Source organism: Trematosphaeria pertusa, assembly GCF_010094035.1.
Source record: "Trematosphaeria pertusa strain CBS 122368 unplaced genomic scaffold BU26scaffold_3, whole genome shotgun sequence".
Lineage (NCBI taxonomy): Eukaryota > Fungi > Ascomycota > Dothideomycetes > Pleosporales > Trematosphaeriaceae > Trematosphaeria > Trematosphaeria pertusa.
In genome coordinates, this window is record NW_022987214.1 from 513,972 (window position 1) to 530,750 (window position 16,779).

The 16,779-nt window shown below is 50.3% G+C and overlaps 4 protein-coding genes across 4 annotated transcripts; 2 read left to right on the plus strand and 2 right to left on the minus strand.

Moving 5' to 3' along the window:
* Positions 1-275: 275 nt before the first annotated feature.
* On the minus strand, positions 276-5,022 carry BU26DRAFT_418602 (uncharacterized protein; the record flags this gene model as incomplete). The annotated part of the gene is made up of 3 exons (XM_033823259.1): positions 276-1,625; positions 1,686-4,367; positions 4,414-5,022. 3 exons carry the CDS (start codon positions 5,020-5,022, stop codon positions 276-278), a joined length of 4,641 nt encoding a protein of 1,546 aa, XP_033687936.1.
* Positions 5,023-5,661: 639 nt separating this feature from the next.
* On the plus strand, positions 5,662-8,448 carry BU26DRAFT_419569 (uncharacterized protein; the record flags this gene model as incomplete). Its single annotated transcript, XM_033823308.1, has 5 exons — positions 5,662-5,866; positions 6,013-6,125; positions 6,178-6,252; positions 6,305-8,308; positions 8,362-8,448. 5 exons carry the CDS (start codon positions 5,662-5,664, stop codon positions 8,446-8,448), a joined length of 2,484 nt encoding a protein of 827 aa, XP_033687937.1.
* Positions 8,449-9,946: 1,498 nt separating this feature from the next.
* BU26DRAFT_547558 (ribosome biogenesis protein-like protein RPF2) lies at positions 9,947-11,164 on the minus strand. The gene is made up of 3 exons (XM_033831889.1): positions 11,147-11,164; positions 10,884-11,089; positions 9,947-10,804 (listed from the first exon to the last, which is right to left on the minus strand). The coding sequence occupies exons 1-3, from the start codon at positions 11,158-11,160 to the stop codon at positions 10,038-10,040; spliced, it is 987 nt and encodes a 328-aa protein (XP_033687938.1). The 5' UTR covers positions 11,161-11,164; the 3' UTR covers positions 9,947-10,037.
* Positions 11,165-11,450: 286 nt separating this feature from the next.
* On the plus strand, positions 11,451-12,723 carry BU26DRAFT_547559 (glutaredoxin; the record flags this gene model as incomplete). The annotated part of the gene is made up of 2 exons (XM_033831890.1): positions 11,451-12,227; positions 12,275-12,723. The coding sequence occupies 2 exons, from the start codon at positions 11,451-11,453 to the stop codon at positions 12,386-12,388; spliced, it is 891 nt and encodes a 296-aa protein (XP_033687939.1). The 3' UTR covers positions 12,389-12,723.
* Positions 12,724-16,779: the final 4,056 nt, after the last annotated feature.

Consider the following 16,779-nt stretch of genomic DNA (forward strand, 5'->3'; position numbering starts at 1 on the left):
GAAAAGGGATTATTGTCTCAGTGGTGCCAACGATAACATGCCAGATGACTCTTGCAAAATATTCCTCCCAAAACCAGCGCTCGATGGAGATCCTAACTCAAAGAACCACGCCAGGCCATGCAGTCATGACTGAAGCGTACAAATACACGCAAACATGAGATCTAGCTGCCAAAAAAATTGAATAAAAACAACCTGGGTATGCACGACTCCGTAGATAGCGAATTCCCTGGCGTGTAATCCCATGCAACACTCCAAACACCTCGGTAAGCACCTAATTAAGCATCCGGAACGGGTGCGGTACTCTCCACCTTGATCTCCGCTGGCGGTGGTTCATACGAGCTCTCCGGTTCAAAGGCCGGTCTACGCGCAGCAGGCGGCGGCCTCTCCATTTCCCTCTCCCCTTCGTCATAGTAAAGGTAGTCAGGCCGACTTTCATATCGTTGTGGAAGAGGACGGTCATAAGAAACAGGAACGTATTGCACGTGTTCCGGTTCATGCTCCATGTACCGGCTGGCAGGGGGATGGGGGAGGTAAGGTCCGCGAGCTGGGCGAGGATCCCGCGGCACCCGTATAATCTCGTACTGCCGGAGCTGGCCGTATTCGTCTACGTAGACTGGCGGAGGACGAGAGTCTTCTGCATAGGGAGCATAGCGGTACCGAGGAGGCGAGTAGGCATGTAGGCGGTCCTGGACCGAGACGTACTCCCTTGGTGCCTGTCGTACCTGGTAGGGAGCCTCGTCCGGCGGGCCCTGATCGACGCTATGGTCCCTAGAATAAGCCATTTCATAATCGCGATCCGCATTGGGCTGGGGAGTTTCCTGCTGATCGATCCGGCGTCGCTGCTCCTCATATCTCTCGTACCTCTTGCTTTGAGAACGGCTCATACTGGCACCTCGAGAGTACGGTTCATCGCGAGCGACGCTCATGTATCTGTAGTACCGTGACGGTAAATGGTCATGGTACCTATCCCTTCGCCGATGCGGGCCAGGCCTCCTCGGACCGCGTCCGGAATCTGGGGTCGGGACTTGGCGGCTACCCGGTCGGTGCTCTTCATACCTAGAGCCATTAGAGATGGTGGAAGGTGCCGTACGCGCAGCCGGCCTGAGAGGAGGATGCAACAGGTCTGCCGCTTCCTCCGCAGCTGGCAGGTTAGGGGGCGGAGGCGTATATCGGGAACCGTCGTCGAGATCCGTTTCAGCTGGAGCAGGCTTTGTATCGGCTGGCGGGGCGATGGCCGGTTCATCCTTTTCAATTGTGGGCGGTTGTCTGGGCACAAATTCCTCTAGAAAACGATCTGCCGCCGATTGGCCTCTATGGAGGCTGGGCTCCCGCGACGCAGGTTGCCTCACATAACGGTACTCGGGCCGTCCACCATCATCTTCAACATAGCGAACCTGACGAGAGTAAGGGTCGTAATCTTGGATATGGACTCCTTCGCGCGGCTGCGCGTAAACAACGCCACTATGAGCAGGGTGATAGAACGATTCGCGCTCTCGATAGTACCGCTGCGGCTCATGGTATTCCTCATACATAGGTCCAGGGTCACGGATTCTCCTGGGGCTAGGTGCGTAATCCAGAAATTCCCGCGGTCGATGATACTCATCATCGATTGGCTCCCTTGGTAGCTGGAAAGGGAGAAGGTCAGCTTCAACCGTCCGCTCTGAAGGCTTTTCCAAAAGACCTACGTAGTATCGCGGCTCAGCATAGAAGCGAGCCCTTCGGTCGTTTGGAGGGCTACCACGGTAGGAGTGCCTCCTGTCAGCGAGCCTAGTAGACGGATGGGCCTGATCCGCGAGCGCCGGCCTCTGAGGGTCATATTCATCTTCGGCCGGTTTGGGTGGCCTAGGAGAATCCGTATATGGAGAATCCAAGGGGGAAGGGCCAGACTTGTCCGGGAGCACTCCAGGGGTTCCGCCAGCCCTAGGCGCGTCTTTGGGGTCCTTTGAGACGGAGTGGGCCGGAGATGCCGCCCCGTTGTTGTCTACTACTCCAATTTTCGGCAGCGGGGTAGGAAACAGCCTTGGGAAAACAGTGGCAATCATGAGAAGTTTGTCGTTGTCCATACCGGGAGCGTGGATGAGGCCAGATATGAAGCGATCACTCGGTAGTTCAATCATATCTTCTTTCCAGTCTAGAGCGCCGGACGGCTGGCCATGTCCAAAACTGGCAACCGCAGGCCCAGAATGTTGCGTCTTGAAATGTGCAAAGAGATTGGAAACCGTGTAGGTTCTTCTCTCTTCTGGCCGAGACTGGTGTTGAGAGAAATCGTCCTGACAAGCTTTGCAACAAAGCCCAGGAGCGTTTTTGAGGGCTCGCGGTATCTCGTGATTGGAAAAAGCATCAATGAAGTGATTCAGATTCGGTTCATGATTGAACTCGACATGAAACTTTGAAATGACACGCTGCAACAAAACGTATATCCGGAGGCTGTTCGGAAGGTCCTTGATCCCGGAAGTCTGCTTCCAGATGTCCTGGGCCATTTCGATGATAGTACTCACTTGCTTATCAAACATTGGAGTACGATAATCGGGCTCCTCCGGCTTGGGTATGTTGTCGTTTGCCCCCGGGGCCGGAGGCGCACCAGCGGGTGGTGGCGCGATGGCGGGATTGGACATGACGGGGGATGTCAGGTAGCTATTACCCGGCTGGTGCCCGTAGCCTGGTGGTGCCATAGACTGGTATGGGTAAGTATCCAGCGGTGTGCCAAACTGCTGGCCGTAATCGTATCCCGGAATTCCAGCCGTGGGCACCTGTGGAGGAGCAAAGGGTCCGTTTTGATGGCCACCGTAATGGTACGGACCGGGACTGGCCTGGGGTAGATGAGACTGGACAATGGGAGTAGAGGTTCCCGCCCTTGAATACCCACCATAGTATGCGCCATAGCCGGCGTGGCCAGCTGCGGTAGAAGTAGGGTGATAAGCATGCTTCACCGAGATAGGATCCGGGTGGAACGGGGTCTCCTCGGGCCATTCAGCTTCTCTCCAAGCCACGACAACATTGCCAACGCTGAATGCATTAGTGTGTTTAGCTCCGAAATGCTGGATAACGCCTTCGAAGCCATAGAACCGAAAGTTGCCTTCGCATCCGCTGCCGTTGCACAGGAAAAGCTCCTTGCGATACTGTTCTGTTAGAGGTTTGACCTTGTTATCGTATACCCATTTCATGTTCTCCAGGACGAGTTTGGGTCCGTGGGATTCGACTCCTTCCTCAGAATCGGCCTCTTGCTGTGGGAGGGTTGCTCCTTCTTCTTTGGAGAAGCCCACATAAAAGGTGCGGCGGACATGGACCAGGAGGTCCACCGCGAACTTGGGGCTGTTGTCGTAAGTGACGGCCCTGCCATGGTCCCAGTCCTGGTTGATAAAGTCGTCTGCAATGGCGCTCAGCTTGTCGCGAATGGGGCGCTGCGACTCTTCCCATTCCCGGTCCATGACTTCCTTGGCTTCCTTGGAGTTGATATCTGGGTGGCGGCGATCGGTTGTTCTTGAGAGGGATGCCAGGCGTGACACGTGGTCCGCTTCGGCCTGTTGGGCAGCAGGGAGTTGGGCCAGAAGGCGGGGTTGCAGCACACTCCAGGCGAAGTCAGTCATTGGCTGCGAGATCTGGATAGCCGCTTTGAACGAATCCATGTGGCGCAAAATGTTTGGCGGGATAGGTGGATCCATCTGTTGGCAACGCCGTTCAATGTCGGCTTTGCGACTTGCTTTGGCCTCGTTTGCATCGTGAAGATTCCTCTGCGAAGGTGGAACGCTTCCGGTGGGGATGGGGTGGGGAGTGTACTGCTGTGGTACCGTTGGGGGCCGCGGGTGCATGTATTGTGATGTGGCAGCTGCGGCTGTTAGGCTGGGGACGGGAGGGGCGTTGTTGAAGCGCGGGAGTATGCTGCTGCCGCCTCTGGCAGGAAGCGAAACAAGGGGATACTTACTCGCTGGGATTGGTGCATGGATGACGGGTGAGGGAGTTTGGTGTGTCGGGGACCTCGACGGCTCTTTGTGCGACGCCAGGGATGTAGGCGCGGGAGAGAGAGCTGCAGAAGCGGCTCGCTTTGGTTCGTGATGCTCCGACCACCACTGGTATTTGACTTCCCAGCGCTCCCACTTCTCTGCCGCCTTCATGCGCTCATTGCCACGGGCATCGAGGCCTTTGGACCACTCCTCGGCCGCGGCAGAGCCAAGGCCCAGCGCGTGGTGGAGCTCTTTCGTGATGTCCTCGACGTGTTCCCTGTAGTAGTACTTTGCGATGTCGACGCCGGCAGGGGTAGTTGCGGCCTGAAGCGTGTACGCAGGGATGTAGTTGTGGTCGTTGGTGATGAAGGCATAGGGTAGCGCGGGCCGAAGAGCGGAGGCGGTCGAAAATAGAAGACTCGCGTCCTGCAGGTGTTTAGTCTCTACCAACTCGTCGCAGCGTTTGACTGACTGTCTGGCATTTCGCCATCAGACAAGGCCCGCACGCCTTGACCCCAAACGGCCATATGGTCCGCACTCCGGTCGCACCGGGCCCCTTTTGCCAGATCTTCTCTCCCGCGGTGAAGGAGCTCTCCCTGGCGCAGAACTGGCATCTTGTAGACCATACAAGCCGGCACATTTGCAACTCGGAAAAGCCTGGGAGAGGCTTCGGGGGCTTGACAGGAAGCGCATTGCGGGCCGAAGCCCACACAGACTCGGACTTTAGGAGACGCAGAGAGGCAGACTCTGGGTTCGGAAGAGAGACGTTCGGCACGTCTGTGAGATAGGAACGAAACGATCGATTGACCTGAAGCAATCGACCCAGATCAAAGAGAGAACAAGAAAGGAAAATGTGCTGCCACACTGCTGGCGGGAGGCCAGCGCATGGCTTCAGCGCGCATTGAGAGGAAGGGGACGGAGAATCGAGCTTTCGTCTCTTCTCCGGAGCGGGCGCATCATGGACAGCCTTGCGCTTGGGGGCAGAAGAAGCGTTTTGCGGCTCTTGTGGCGGCGTGCCGGCGTTCCTGGCGGACTCGTAGAAGTCGACCGAGGAAGCGGTGCTGGACTCGCGCTCGTCCATGGCCTCGGCCCTCGTCCCCGGGCGAAGCTCACAGGCGGAGCTCCACCGAACGCGCGCGACAGGCGGGAGGCATGAATTGAGGTGATGTGACAGGGCCGGGGGGTGCTGTGATGGGGGTGTATTCGGGCGAGAAGACGCGATGCCGGTGATGCGCCGGCAATGCGACGACAGGACAATGGCAGGGTATGGGCAGAGGCAGGCGGCGAGGTGCAAGGTGCAGAGGTGGTGGAGAGGGCGATGTGCGAGCAGTAGTAGCAGGTTATGAGGGCAGGGTGATGGGGCAGCATCTGATGCCAGGACGGCGACGGGGCGAGCGCTGTGAGCCAACCGTTCAAAATGAGGCGAGCGCGTCTTGGCGGGTGGAGGTCACGTGATCGCATGACGAACAACCCCGGCCGGCCCTTGGCAGCCACCGCCCGCAGAGGCTGTGCTTGCGAGCGTCGCCGCTGCTGTGCCCAAGCTGCGTTTCTACGCCTGCCAACCGACTCCAACCCCCAAAAAGGCGCTGAAGGCCTCGCAAGCTGTAGAAGACAGCCCTCCGCTGCCCGTCCTCTCTCCCTGCCGCTCCCCCATCCCCCCCATCTTCCCCGCCCGCCCACCGAGACCCCGAGCCCTCCCTCTGCCACCCACCCGTCCGCCATGGCCACGCTCAACACGTCGAGCAACGGCCCTAACATTACTAGGAGCTACCAGAACGTCGTCAATGCTCCGCCGCCATCCGGGCCCCAGGCCAACTCGCCGACCTACGGTCAATGGGCCGTCTTCACCGTGGCTGCCCCGCTCGTCAGCGCATTCCAACACGATGGTGGGAAGGAGAGCGTCTTGAAGGTCCAGAGCACTGGAGGTATGTAGGCACCTGCTAAATGGCTTCAATCGCCGTGGTCCACCTTTCTTTACTCGACGGAAGCTGCGCGGCTGGGCCATGGGCTGGCACACTCGGTCTGCCACACAGGATGCAGCGGCTGTTGGACCTGCGCTGACACATTGCAGAGGGCGAGCTGGTCGATCTGACAGACGAATTCTCCGACGGCCGCATCCAGTTCGGTTTTGTCAAAGTCAAGGACCCAAACACGTCCCTCCCGAAATGCGTGTTAATAGCCTGGGTAGGTGGCAGGCAGGCCGGCGCGATACATGTACCGTGCTAACCGGACGCAGTGCGGCGAAGGCGTGCCAGAGCGGACTAAAGGCTATTTTGGGAGTCATCTCGGTGTCGTTTCGAAGCTTCTCCATGTCCGTATAGCTATCCCCGGGCGTCTTCAGCCCATGTGCTCACTCGGTCTAGGGTTACCACGTCCAGGTCACGGCGCGATCAGACGCCGACCTCACGCCCGATCGAATCATACAAAAGGTCGCCGACGCATCCGGCGCGAAGTACTCTGGCGGGCCCGATATCCCCTCCGCAGGCGGCCCGCCCCCAGTTACTACCAAGAAGCCCGTCTTTACCCCGACCCAGGTAGGGGGAGGAGTACGCTCAGGATTCAATCCGTTAGGACGGCCGAAGGGCCCCACGCAAGCCGATACTGACGCCGATGGTTGGGGCACCGATGCTCCGCCTGTGACACGCACGCAGCTAGAGAAGGTGGAATCTGCATACAAGCCGACCAGGGTCAACATGGCCGAACTGACCTCGAAGAAACCCGAGTCGTCTCGCTTCGAGGCCCCTCAATCGCAGAACACCCCGCCGGATGTCGTCAAGGGCGGTTACCAACCGATTGGCAAGGTGGACATAGCGGCGCTCCGCGCGCAGGCGAAGGCTTCTAGGCACGACGACAGGCCCATCGTCGTCAAAGGTGCGTATGAGCCAGTCGGCAAAGTGGACATTGCAGCAATCCGAGCCAAAGCGCAAGGCGCGCCTCGTTCATCCGGCCTCTCTCCCGCCGCGACTGGAACATCTAGCCGCAGCGGCGGCGACGACGACGACGAAAGACCGAAGCCGTTGGCCGAGCGATCTGCAGCGTTCAATCAACCCGAACGCCTTACGAGCCTTCCCAAGCCCAAGGTCGCGAACAAATTCGGCGGATCGAGCGCCTTTACCGGCACCAAAGCTCCTACACCCAGCGAGTTCGGCGTGAAGCCTGCTGCTCCGGCCCCAATAGTCGGGAGCGCAAGCAAGACTTTTGCCGATCAAGGAGGCAAGACGCCTGCGCAGCTTTGGGCAGAGAAAAAGGCGGCACAGGGGGGGAAGTCACCCACCGCCATTGGCGGTGTCACGTCGCCCACAGTTCAGACCCAGAAGAGCGGTGAGGGAGGCTGGAAGAGCTCCTATACAGGAAAATCCTGGGCCCCTGTCCAGACTACGCGCACCGGCCAGTCTGTGGGCAGCAATCTCAGCGAACAGCGTACCGGTGGGGAACCCCAGCAAGAAGAGCCGTCCTCTCCTGCAGGCGGTGTCAGCGCGCTCAAAGACCGTTTCAAGGGCGCTGCCCCAATGGGGGCGCCTACGACCCGGCCTGTTCCCGAGCCCAGCCCGCCGCTGATGGACATGTCGAGCAAGCCCAACGCAGGAGCGCGCGGCATTCCCATCCCAGGTCTCCCAAACCGTCCCCCGGAGCCTGAGGTGGAGGAAGAAGTACCTGCTGTTCAGCACCAGCGCATGCCTTCTCCCCCTAACGTACCTCGCAGTCCTTCTCCAGAGCCGGCTGGATCTCCGGTTCGCATTGCTATGCCTGTTGGACGCGGCCGGGTACCTGAGGAAATGTCTCCAGCCGAGGAGACAGCACCGCCCATGCCCAACCGCTCTCTCGATCACGCTGCGCACCAGGCTCGCGACATGTCTCCGGAGCCGCGAGTGGAAGCTAGGGATCCCGCTCGTGGAGCTGGTGCTGCCGTTGCTGCCGCAACTTTTGGTGCTGGCGCCGCCGTCGGCGCGGGCATTGGCGCTGCTGCTGCGGCTGGTAGAGGTGGCGAAGGCCAGCGTGCGCTCGTGCAGTACGACTATGAAAAGGCCGAGGACAACGAGATCGATCTCCGGGAAGGCGAATACGTCACCAACATCGACATGGTGGACGAAGACTGGTGGATGGGCACGAATGCGCAGGGCGAGCAAGGTCTCTTCCCGTCGAACTACGTCGAACTAATCGGTGACGATGATGACGAGGGTAGTGCCGGAGCTCCGCCACCGTTGCCGACACATCCTCCAGCTGCTGAAGAAGAGCCCCCAGCAGCTGCAGCAGCTCCACCGCAGTCTGCAGGTGGCGCAGGCCCAACGGCCACTGCGCTCTACGACTATGATGCGGCGGAGGACAACGAGTTGAGCTTTCCCGAGGGTGCTACAATTACAACCGTGGTATGTTCACGACACGCACCCTTTCTCCTAGATATCCTTGCTGACGTAAATAGGAATTCCCTGACGAAGACTGGTGGCTTGGGCATTACAATGGACGGTCTGGTCTTTTCCCGGCCAACTATGTCCAGTTGAATGAGTAAGGAACTCCGAACTTGAACATTCCCAACGTAGATAGCCTCAAAGTGAATGTGGAAAATAGGAGGGTTCTTCTGGGTGCCCGTAGTGTATTGAGCACGTTCCCCCCCTTTGAATTGCTCCAATGGTAAGATTACACGGGTAGCAGGTAAAAAGTTCAAAATTATTACCGCTCAAATCTGGTCTTTCCATCCGTTCCTAGGTTCCCTCTTGTTCCTTGGTCCGGTTCAATCGTTGCCCTTTTTGTCCTGCTCAAATTCGGTATTTGGACCTGTCCCCAAGTTTCTCCTTGGTTGGGGTTCCTAACCGCGGTTTGACAGGTGTCATGATTCTCTTTCATCCACCCGCGCTCCGGAAGGATATCAGTCGTCTCGGGCTATATCCCGGCACTGCTTTCCTGGACGGCATCCGTTGAGCTGGCGACTCAACGGTTCCAGGATTTAAGGTTCTTGATAATGGGTATATAAGTGGGTGCTTTTCCTTCCCTTTTGCTTCCTACTTTGAAAGGACACGGAAGACCTCCAGGAGCTCGGATACACACTGTGCATTCAACCCTACGCAAAGGACACTGAAGGCCTCCGGGTCCTCTGATACGCTCGTTCTCTCACGATGGCACCTAATCGATACACGGCGGAAGAGCAGCGCTGGCAGGACACCACGGAAGAAGCTGCGAAGCTCGCCGCTGACGTTAAGGAAGAGCGTTCAATCCGCTGACGCGCACGCCGCAGAGACGACGAATCTCCAAGGACAGATCAAGGGGCTCAAGCAAACGAACGAGGAGTTGAAGGAGGAGAACTGGGCGCTGGGTGGCAAGCTCGAACGAGCGGAAGCCGCTCTGGGAAACCTGGACCAAGCCCTTGAGAAGGCGAAGAGCGCGATGGTGGGCCAGATTGAAGCGTTGAAGTTAGTGGACGATCTGCAGGGGAAGATTGTGGGGCTTAAGTTAGTTGGGGATGTGGAGAGGGCGCGTGAAGTGAAGGGAGAGGAGTCCGTAGTTGAGGAGGTGAGGGGAGTAGATGAGGTTCTTTCTTTGTCGTCAGGGGGGTCGGAGTTTGAGGAGGTGGAGGTGGAGGCGGATATAGAGGAGGGGCTGTGGGGTAACCTCCTCAGCTCGCTATGTGCTAGAGCTAGGTTTCGGTTGATGTGATTAGTTGAGTTGACTTTTGTAGTTGAGTAGATTAGTCCTTCACGTCCGTCGTGATAGTTCCCGCGAGATTCTCCAATCAATCACTTTCCCGTGGGAAGTATACCAAACTCCGCAGATGACTCTGCATAGCGATAAGGAAACCCAGTTCTCCGAGCAGAAAGAGTGCCGCGAGGGGTTTTGGTACGGAATCAGTACATGGAAGAGAACCAGGTTTCGACTCGTCGTACAGCAACCTAAGGTGCTTCAAGCCGGCGCCCACACCCAGGGCCCGGTCGGCGAATTTATTCAGAATGAGGTGATGGGCCTGATGTTGCAGAGCGGTTTGGTTTTGGAGTCACGCAATGGAAATGTCCTCAAGCGTTCCATGTACTTTGTCAGAAATGGTATACGTCTATACGCCGAAAGTGCCTGTAACGCCGCCCATGCAAAAGATGGCTGTTTTCTCCTTCAAACCCTCGACCTTTTCGACAACGGCACCTCCTCCTCATCGCCACTATCATCACTAACATCATTCACATCCGCCATTGCTGCGTCCTCGGCCGGACTTCTTCCCCTCTTCAAGCCCTTCATTTTTCGCGTCTGTAGTTTGGTGAAATCCTGCTTGCCCACATGTATCTTGCCGACCTGATCACCCATGATATCCATGTCGATGTTCTTCTTGGTCTTCGCTTCCGCGCCCTTTGGCTTCTTCAGTGCCGCCTTGAGTACGTCGGGATCAGGCAACTGTTCGCGGCCGAGGGTTGCGTCGATCCTGGGGCCCATCTCTTCGACTTCGACGCGCGGGAGCCTCTGCCCCGAGCGCAATGTCTTGATCAAGTAGAAGCGAATATGTAGCTCCGGTTGTGGCTTTCCCTCTTCCGGCTCCGCCGCGCTTATGCTTATCAAATACTGCAGACCTTCCACATCCACCTCTGTCGCCTCTTGTCCCCTGAACAAATCTAGCAACAAGCTCTTTGCCAGGGTCCACTTTGTCTGATTCGGGTCCTCGAACACGGTGCCGTGGAAGGAGATGAGAGGCTTGAGGCCAACGGCGGGCTTCTTGTTCTTGAACTGCTGGAGTGTGCGGAATGTGGAGGGGTTTACATACAGCTCAAGCATGTCGAGCATCTTGTGGTCGAAGGTGCGACAGAGGGTGAGGCAGTGCGGGCGTTTTTTAGAGTGCAGGGAGAGGACGATAAGGGAGGTGTCGTTTTTGAGGGAGAAGAACTCTAGTGCTGCAAAGAAGATCAGCCTTCCCCTTCCATTCCCACGATGTCTAGGGCACAAGGGGAGGGTTTGGTGGGGGGTGCGTACATGAAGCGTCCTCGAAGGGGTGGATGTCATTCTTCTTCATAAAGCTCTCGACAAGGGGTTTCTTCATAGTGCGCAAGTCTGCCGTGGCGAGCTTGAGGATCTGGGACGTCTTCTGGCCGGCGAGGAAGAGCGTCGTCTTGGGGTTCTCGTGCGTCTGCGGCGCCCGCTTGTCTATTGCCCGTTTTGCGCGGGCATTTTTGGGTTTTCTGTAATCCCCTCAGTACAGTAGCGCCGAAAAGTGCCCGGATTGGAAATATACTCACACTTGTCGCAGCATCTTTGCGCTGAACGGGTCGGAGCTGCGGTTCGAAATCTTGGCGGCGCTGGAACTTTTTTTGACATTCGGCGTCCGGCAAAACGAAAGGCCGACGGCTGTGGAGGGGCGGCTTGGCGTGCCGCATATCGGCGGGTGGCGGGGCCCAAGCACGTCAGCTATCAGATCATTGATGCTGCAGCCCGGTGCTTTTGCTCTTCACCTTTCTCCGGCTACATCATACTCAAGCCGACCCTTCCCTCCTCCACTCTTCCACTCTTCCACTCTTCCGCCACCTCCAGGCAATCCCAACCATGGCGACGGTGCAGGAAATCACCTCAGAGTCTGCCTTCCAGTCCAAAATCTCCTCCCTCCCGCCGTCGACCCTCGCCGTAATCTACTTCCACGCGCCCTGGGCCGCGCCATGCAAGCACATGTCCCTCATCCTCCAGACCCTCGCCAGCACATACCCCGCCGACGCGCCCATCTCCTTCGTCGCCCTCGACGCCGAAGAGCTACCCGAAGTCGCCGAGCACTACGATGTCACCGCCGTGCCATTTGTAGTCTTGCAGAAAGATGGCCGACCGCTGGACTCGGTTTCAGGCTCGGACGCGGCAAAGGTGCGCGCGGCGGTAGAGAAGTACGCTGGCGTAGGGAGCGGAGAGGCAAAGACGAGTCTACCGCCCGCGCAAACCGTCACCAAACCCGCATTGGCACAGGAGAACGGCATGGGCGATGCCAAGGGGACGAAAAACCTGTCAGCGTACGCGCCCACGGCGTCAGACCCAGTGACGGCGCCCGACTACAGCTCCGGCGACGCTGCGACAACGAACAAGGAGGAGCTACACAAGCGTTTAGGAGAGCTGGTCAAGGCCGCGCCCGTTATGCTGTTCATGAAGGGCACACCGAGCGCGCCGCAGTGTGGCTTCAGCAGGCAGACGGTCAGCATACTGAGGGAGAAGGGCATCCGGTATGGCTTCTTCAACATCCTGGCAGATGACGAGGTGAGGCAGGGGTTGAAGGAGTATTCGGACTGGCCGACTTTCCCACAGCTGTACGTCGATGGCGATCTTGTTGGTGGATTAGATATCGTGAGTGTCATTCGCAACTGAGCGTGGCCGATGCTGACGGAGCGTAGGTTCGAGAGGAGTTCGACAATGACCCAGATTTCTTAGCGGAGTATTCCGTCAGTGGGCAAAAGGGCGGCCCAGGAGCAGCATCAGCGCAAACCCAGGCACCACAGGCCGCGTGAACGGCGTCGCCTTCAGGATGAAAAGTCAACGGTACTTCAATCTACAGGTGCAAATGATAAGCCGAGCTCTCCTAAAGACAAAGACGAATCTAGTCCGGGGCCATCAAGAGAAACATGAGATACGCTCAAACTCGGAACGTCACTACTTCAAGCTCCACGTTTGTTATGACTCGGTAAATGGCTGTCGACGAAACATGCATTCATTTGCGAGTTCACGCTCCTTTTCTCCACGCTGTTTCTTTGGTGCCCATGTCCCTTAGATCATCCTAGTCTACAAGGGCCTAGATTCAACATTTAAATATCCCATCTTATTCTAGACATGCCTAGTTCCAATCGTCTTTGCACAAGTCCCACCTGATTAAGCGCTCCTGCCAACCTAACGCTGAACTCTTTACACTTCGCATTCTGCCAATGGTAGACTAAAGTGTATAGTGGACATCAGTGTGGCTCTTGCCTGGCTTGTCTGTTTCCGCCTCTCCAGAAGACACCCAAGTTTTCAACATGCTCTAGTACTGGAATTTTCCAACTGGAATTAAACGTCAGCTGTGCGCATGCGGTAGTATGCAAAACAGATCCTGAACCTTATATGTCAGTAGCGGTTTTGGTCTTAAAACCCGCCTTCGTGGAGAGATATAGAGAATACTGAGGGACCTAGACAACTATATTCGCAATCCGCCGCTATTCTTCCTATAAGAGCGATTTAACGCATCGCTGCGAGAAACGTACTTCACAAGCGAACCTCCTAAAAATGCCAAGTCTAAGAATTAACGAGTCTTTCTTAAATAACTAACGTATTTTATTATCGAACCCTCCACGATTTCTTAGCAACGAAAATTAACGAAAATTAACTTATTTTTCTTAAATAACTAAGCGAGACCTTAATAGTTTTCTATAAAACTTTATACTTATATTCTTTATAATAACGTACTTTACTACTAAACTAGTTACTCTACCGAACAACCCACGATTTCTTGGCAACGAAAATTAACGAAAATTAACTTATTTTTCTTAAATAACTAAGTAAAACCTTAATACTTTTCTATAAAAATTTATATATATATTCTTTATAGTATATTATACTTTATACTAAAGTTATACTAAGATATATTACGTAATTAAAAAGCTATACGTATTTAAGTAACTTTTAAAAAAAATCTAGTTTATATAATAGTCTAGTTTAGAGATTTACCTTAGTTATATAATCTTAAGTTACGTAACCTTACTACGTAATCTAGCCTAGCGTCTTAGCGCTTAGCACCTCTATATATAGAGCCTTTTAGAGCCTTTTCTCTACTTCTTATCTTTAGATAGCTAAATTTAACCTAATCTACTCTACTAGCGTCTCTATTCTTATAGCTTATAGAGATAGTACTACCTATAGCTAACTTACCTAGCTAGATATTCTAGAACACTTATAGTAGTAGAGACTATAGAGCTAGCTCTTATATTATCTAAAGGTTAATACCTTTTTAGCTAGAGATAGTAGTATAATATTAGGCTAAACTAAGTAGTCTTATAAGAAGCGTTTACTAATAGCTATACTAAGAATTAGAGCTATAAGAGCCTAGTTACTTACTCTAAGAATTAAAGCTATAAGAGCTCTAATTACTTATCTCTCTAGCGCTATATAAGACTACTAGTAAATCTAGTTAGTAGTAGAAAAAATACCTCTAGTAGTAAGCTAAAGAGAGCTATAAGAGCTCTACGTATAGAAGAACTTCTATAGAACTTCTACGTATAAAAAATCTTCTCTCTTATTTTAAAAATTAATAATTCTCTACTCTACTAGTAGAGCTAATAATTAGCTACTTTACTAGTAGTATATACTCTTACTTCTTAAATAAAAAGCTATACCTAAGTTAAACTACTTAAATACTATAGATAAACTCTTATAAAGTAATTCTAGAAGTAAGACTCTAGTTCTATAGTACTCTTTTACCTCTATAATTCTTAAATTCTAGATAGAGAATCTGCTAGCTAGTTATTTAAACTAATATTATTATTATAAATTACTTGTTTAATAATATAATATAATAACTAATAAGAATTAGAATAATAACTTTAAATAGAAGCTAGTATAGCTACGTAAAAGCTTAGTAATACCTAGATTATTAGCTATAGATAGCTTTTATATACTCTCTACCTCTAGAAAAAAGCTCTAAGAGCTTTTTCTAGAAAAGCTAAGTAAAATTATTAATAAATTAGTTAGCTAATTACTAATACGCTAGATACTTAAATAATAAATCTATATATATTACTAGATTACTACTAATATACTTACTAAAGAAGATACTATATATAGAGAATATTAGAATTTATAGTAGAAAAAAAAAAACTATTTTAGTAAAGATTTAATAGCTATAAGTATAACTATAATTCTATTCTAGAAGCTAAATACTACCTATTTTATTAGTTTAATACGTAATATACTTTATAACTTAGATACTATATATATATAAGTCTAGTATATTACTACTAGATAATTTTATTCTAGATTTTTATCTAACTATATATATATCTACTATACTACTAGTAACTAAGTAATATTTAGAGAGCTAAATAAGACTTTCTACTAAGTTTCTAGACTTTTTATTACTATTAAATAGTAAGGTTATTACCTTTAAGTAATAGAAAGATAGCTTATAAGATAAGCTTTAAGCTAATTATAACTAGTATCTAGAAGAAATAGCTAAGAATACTAAGAAAACTATTATAGCCTATATATATATATATAAATAGAAGAAAATATATACTAGACTCTTTCTATAATTCTATATACTCTAAGAAATAGTACTATATAGATTTTCTATAAATATATACTTAATTAGCTAGAAAGAAGCTATATAAACTTCTATAAAAGACTAAATACTTACTATAACTTCTAGAAGCTATATTACTAAAATACTACTAAATTTACGTACTTCTAGATTAATTTCTTCTATCTTACGTAGAAGCGCTAGCTTCTAATAGACTAATAGATAGAGAAGCTTTATAAGAAGCTTCTAGTAAGTTAATATACGTAGATAGATATCTACTAACGTTAGTATACTAATAATTATAATTAATATATAGACTTTACTTAAGACTTTACTAGAGAGCTTACCTAAGAAGAAGCTTACGTATTTAGAAAAGTTAAAAAACGTAACGTACTTACGTTAACGCTATGTTATACGTCTATAGCTCTTTTAGGTATTTTACTAACGTCTAATAGAGCTCTAGTAATTAAGAAGCTAGTTACCTACTTTTAATACTAGTAAACTAGCTATATAAGCTATAATTACCTAAATACTTCTACTACGCAGAAAGCTATTAAGAATATTAATTTAGAGAAGATATCTACTAAGCCTATAGAGCTATAAGTACCTAAGAATAATATATTAGAATATAAATCTAATAATTTAGAAAAAGTCTAGCTCTAGAAGAAGTCTTCTCTCTAGAGCTACTTACTAGAGTAATAAATTTATATAAAAAGCTATTTAGTAGTTCTATATTTACTCTACTCTACTAAATATCTATAAATAGTTTTATTATTAAGCTTAGAGGCTTAATTAATACTAGAGTAAGTAGTTACGTTCTAGTATACCTAAAGTACCTTTAGACTCTTAGAAAAAACCTCTACGTTAAGCTATTATATATAGAACCTATCTCTCTTACTAGATATAATAGATAACTTAATAGCTAGATAGATAAATACTTTAAAGCTAATTTAGTACTAGAAAGCTACTAAATATGTACCTACTTTATATATTATAATACTAGCTACTATAACGTAATAATTAGTTATAAGCTACTTAAAGAAGCTAACGTTTAGGTTAACTATAAGTAGCGCGTACTAATATAGCTAGATACTAATTAATTAATTAATTATAAATATAATATATTTATTTCTATATAATTCTCTTAATTCTCTACTAAAGCTTAAGTAGCTTACTAAGCTAATACTAATTACTATAACGCCTTAATATTAGTAGTAGAAAAGCTAAGAGTAATATAATAAGAGAATAGAGAATTATAATACTAGAAGCTTTAAGAAAACCTATATAAAATAGATAGGTAGCTTAAGAATCTTAACCTATCTACTAGGTTACTCTATAAGTCTAAAAAGCTACCTATTTTATAAGAAATATACCTAAAGACTAGGCTTAACGTTAATATAGTTAGTACTACTATCTTTATAATTAACGCGTATAGAAAAGACGTTATAATTAGATATCTTAGTATCTATAAGGTTAATTAGCTTATTAGTAATAAGAAGAAAACCTCTACTACTAATTCTAAGAAGAAGCTCTACTAGTTAATTACTTAGAAGCTCTTATCTCTAGAATACGCTAGCGTAACTATAGCTTATTTCTCTAAAAAGAATTCTAATTTATTACTACTATATTAAGAAG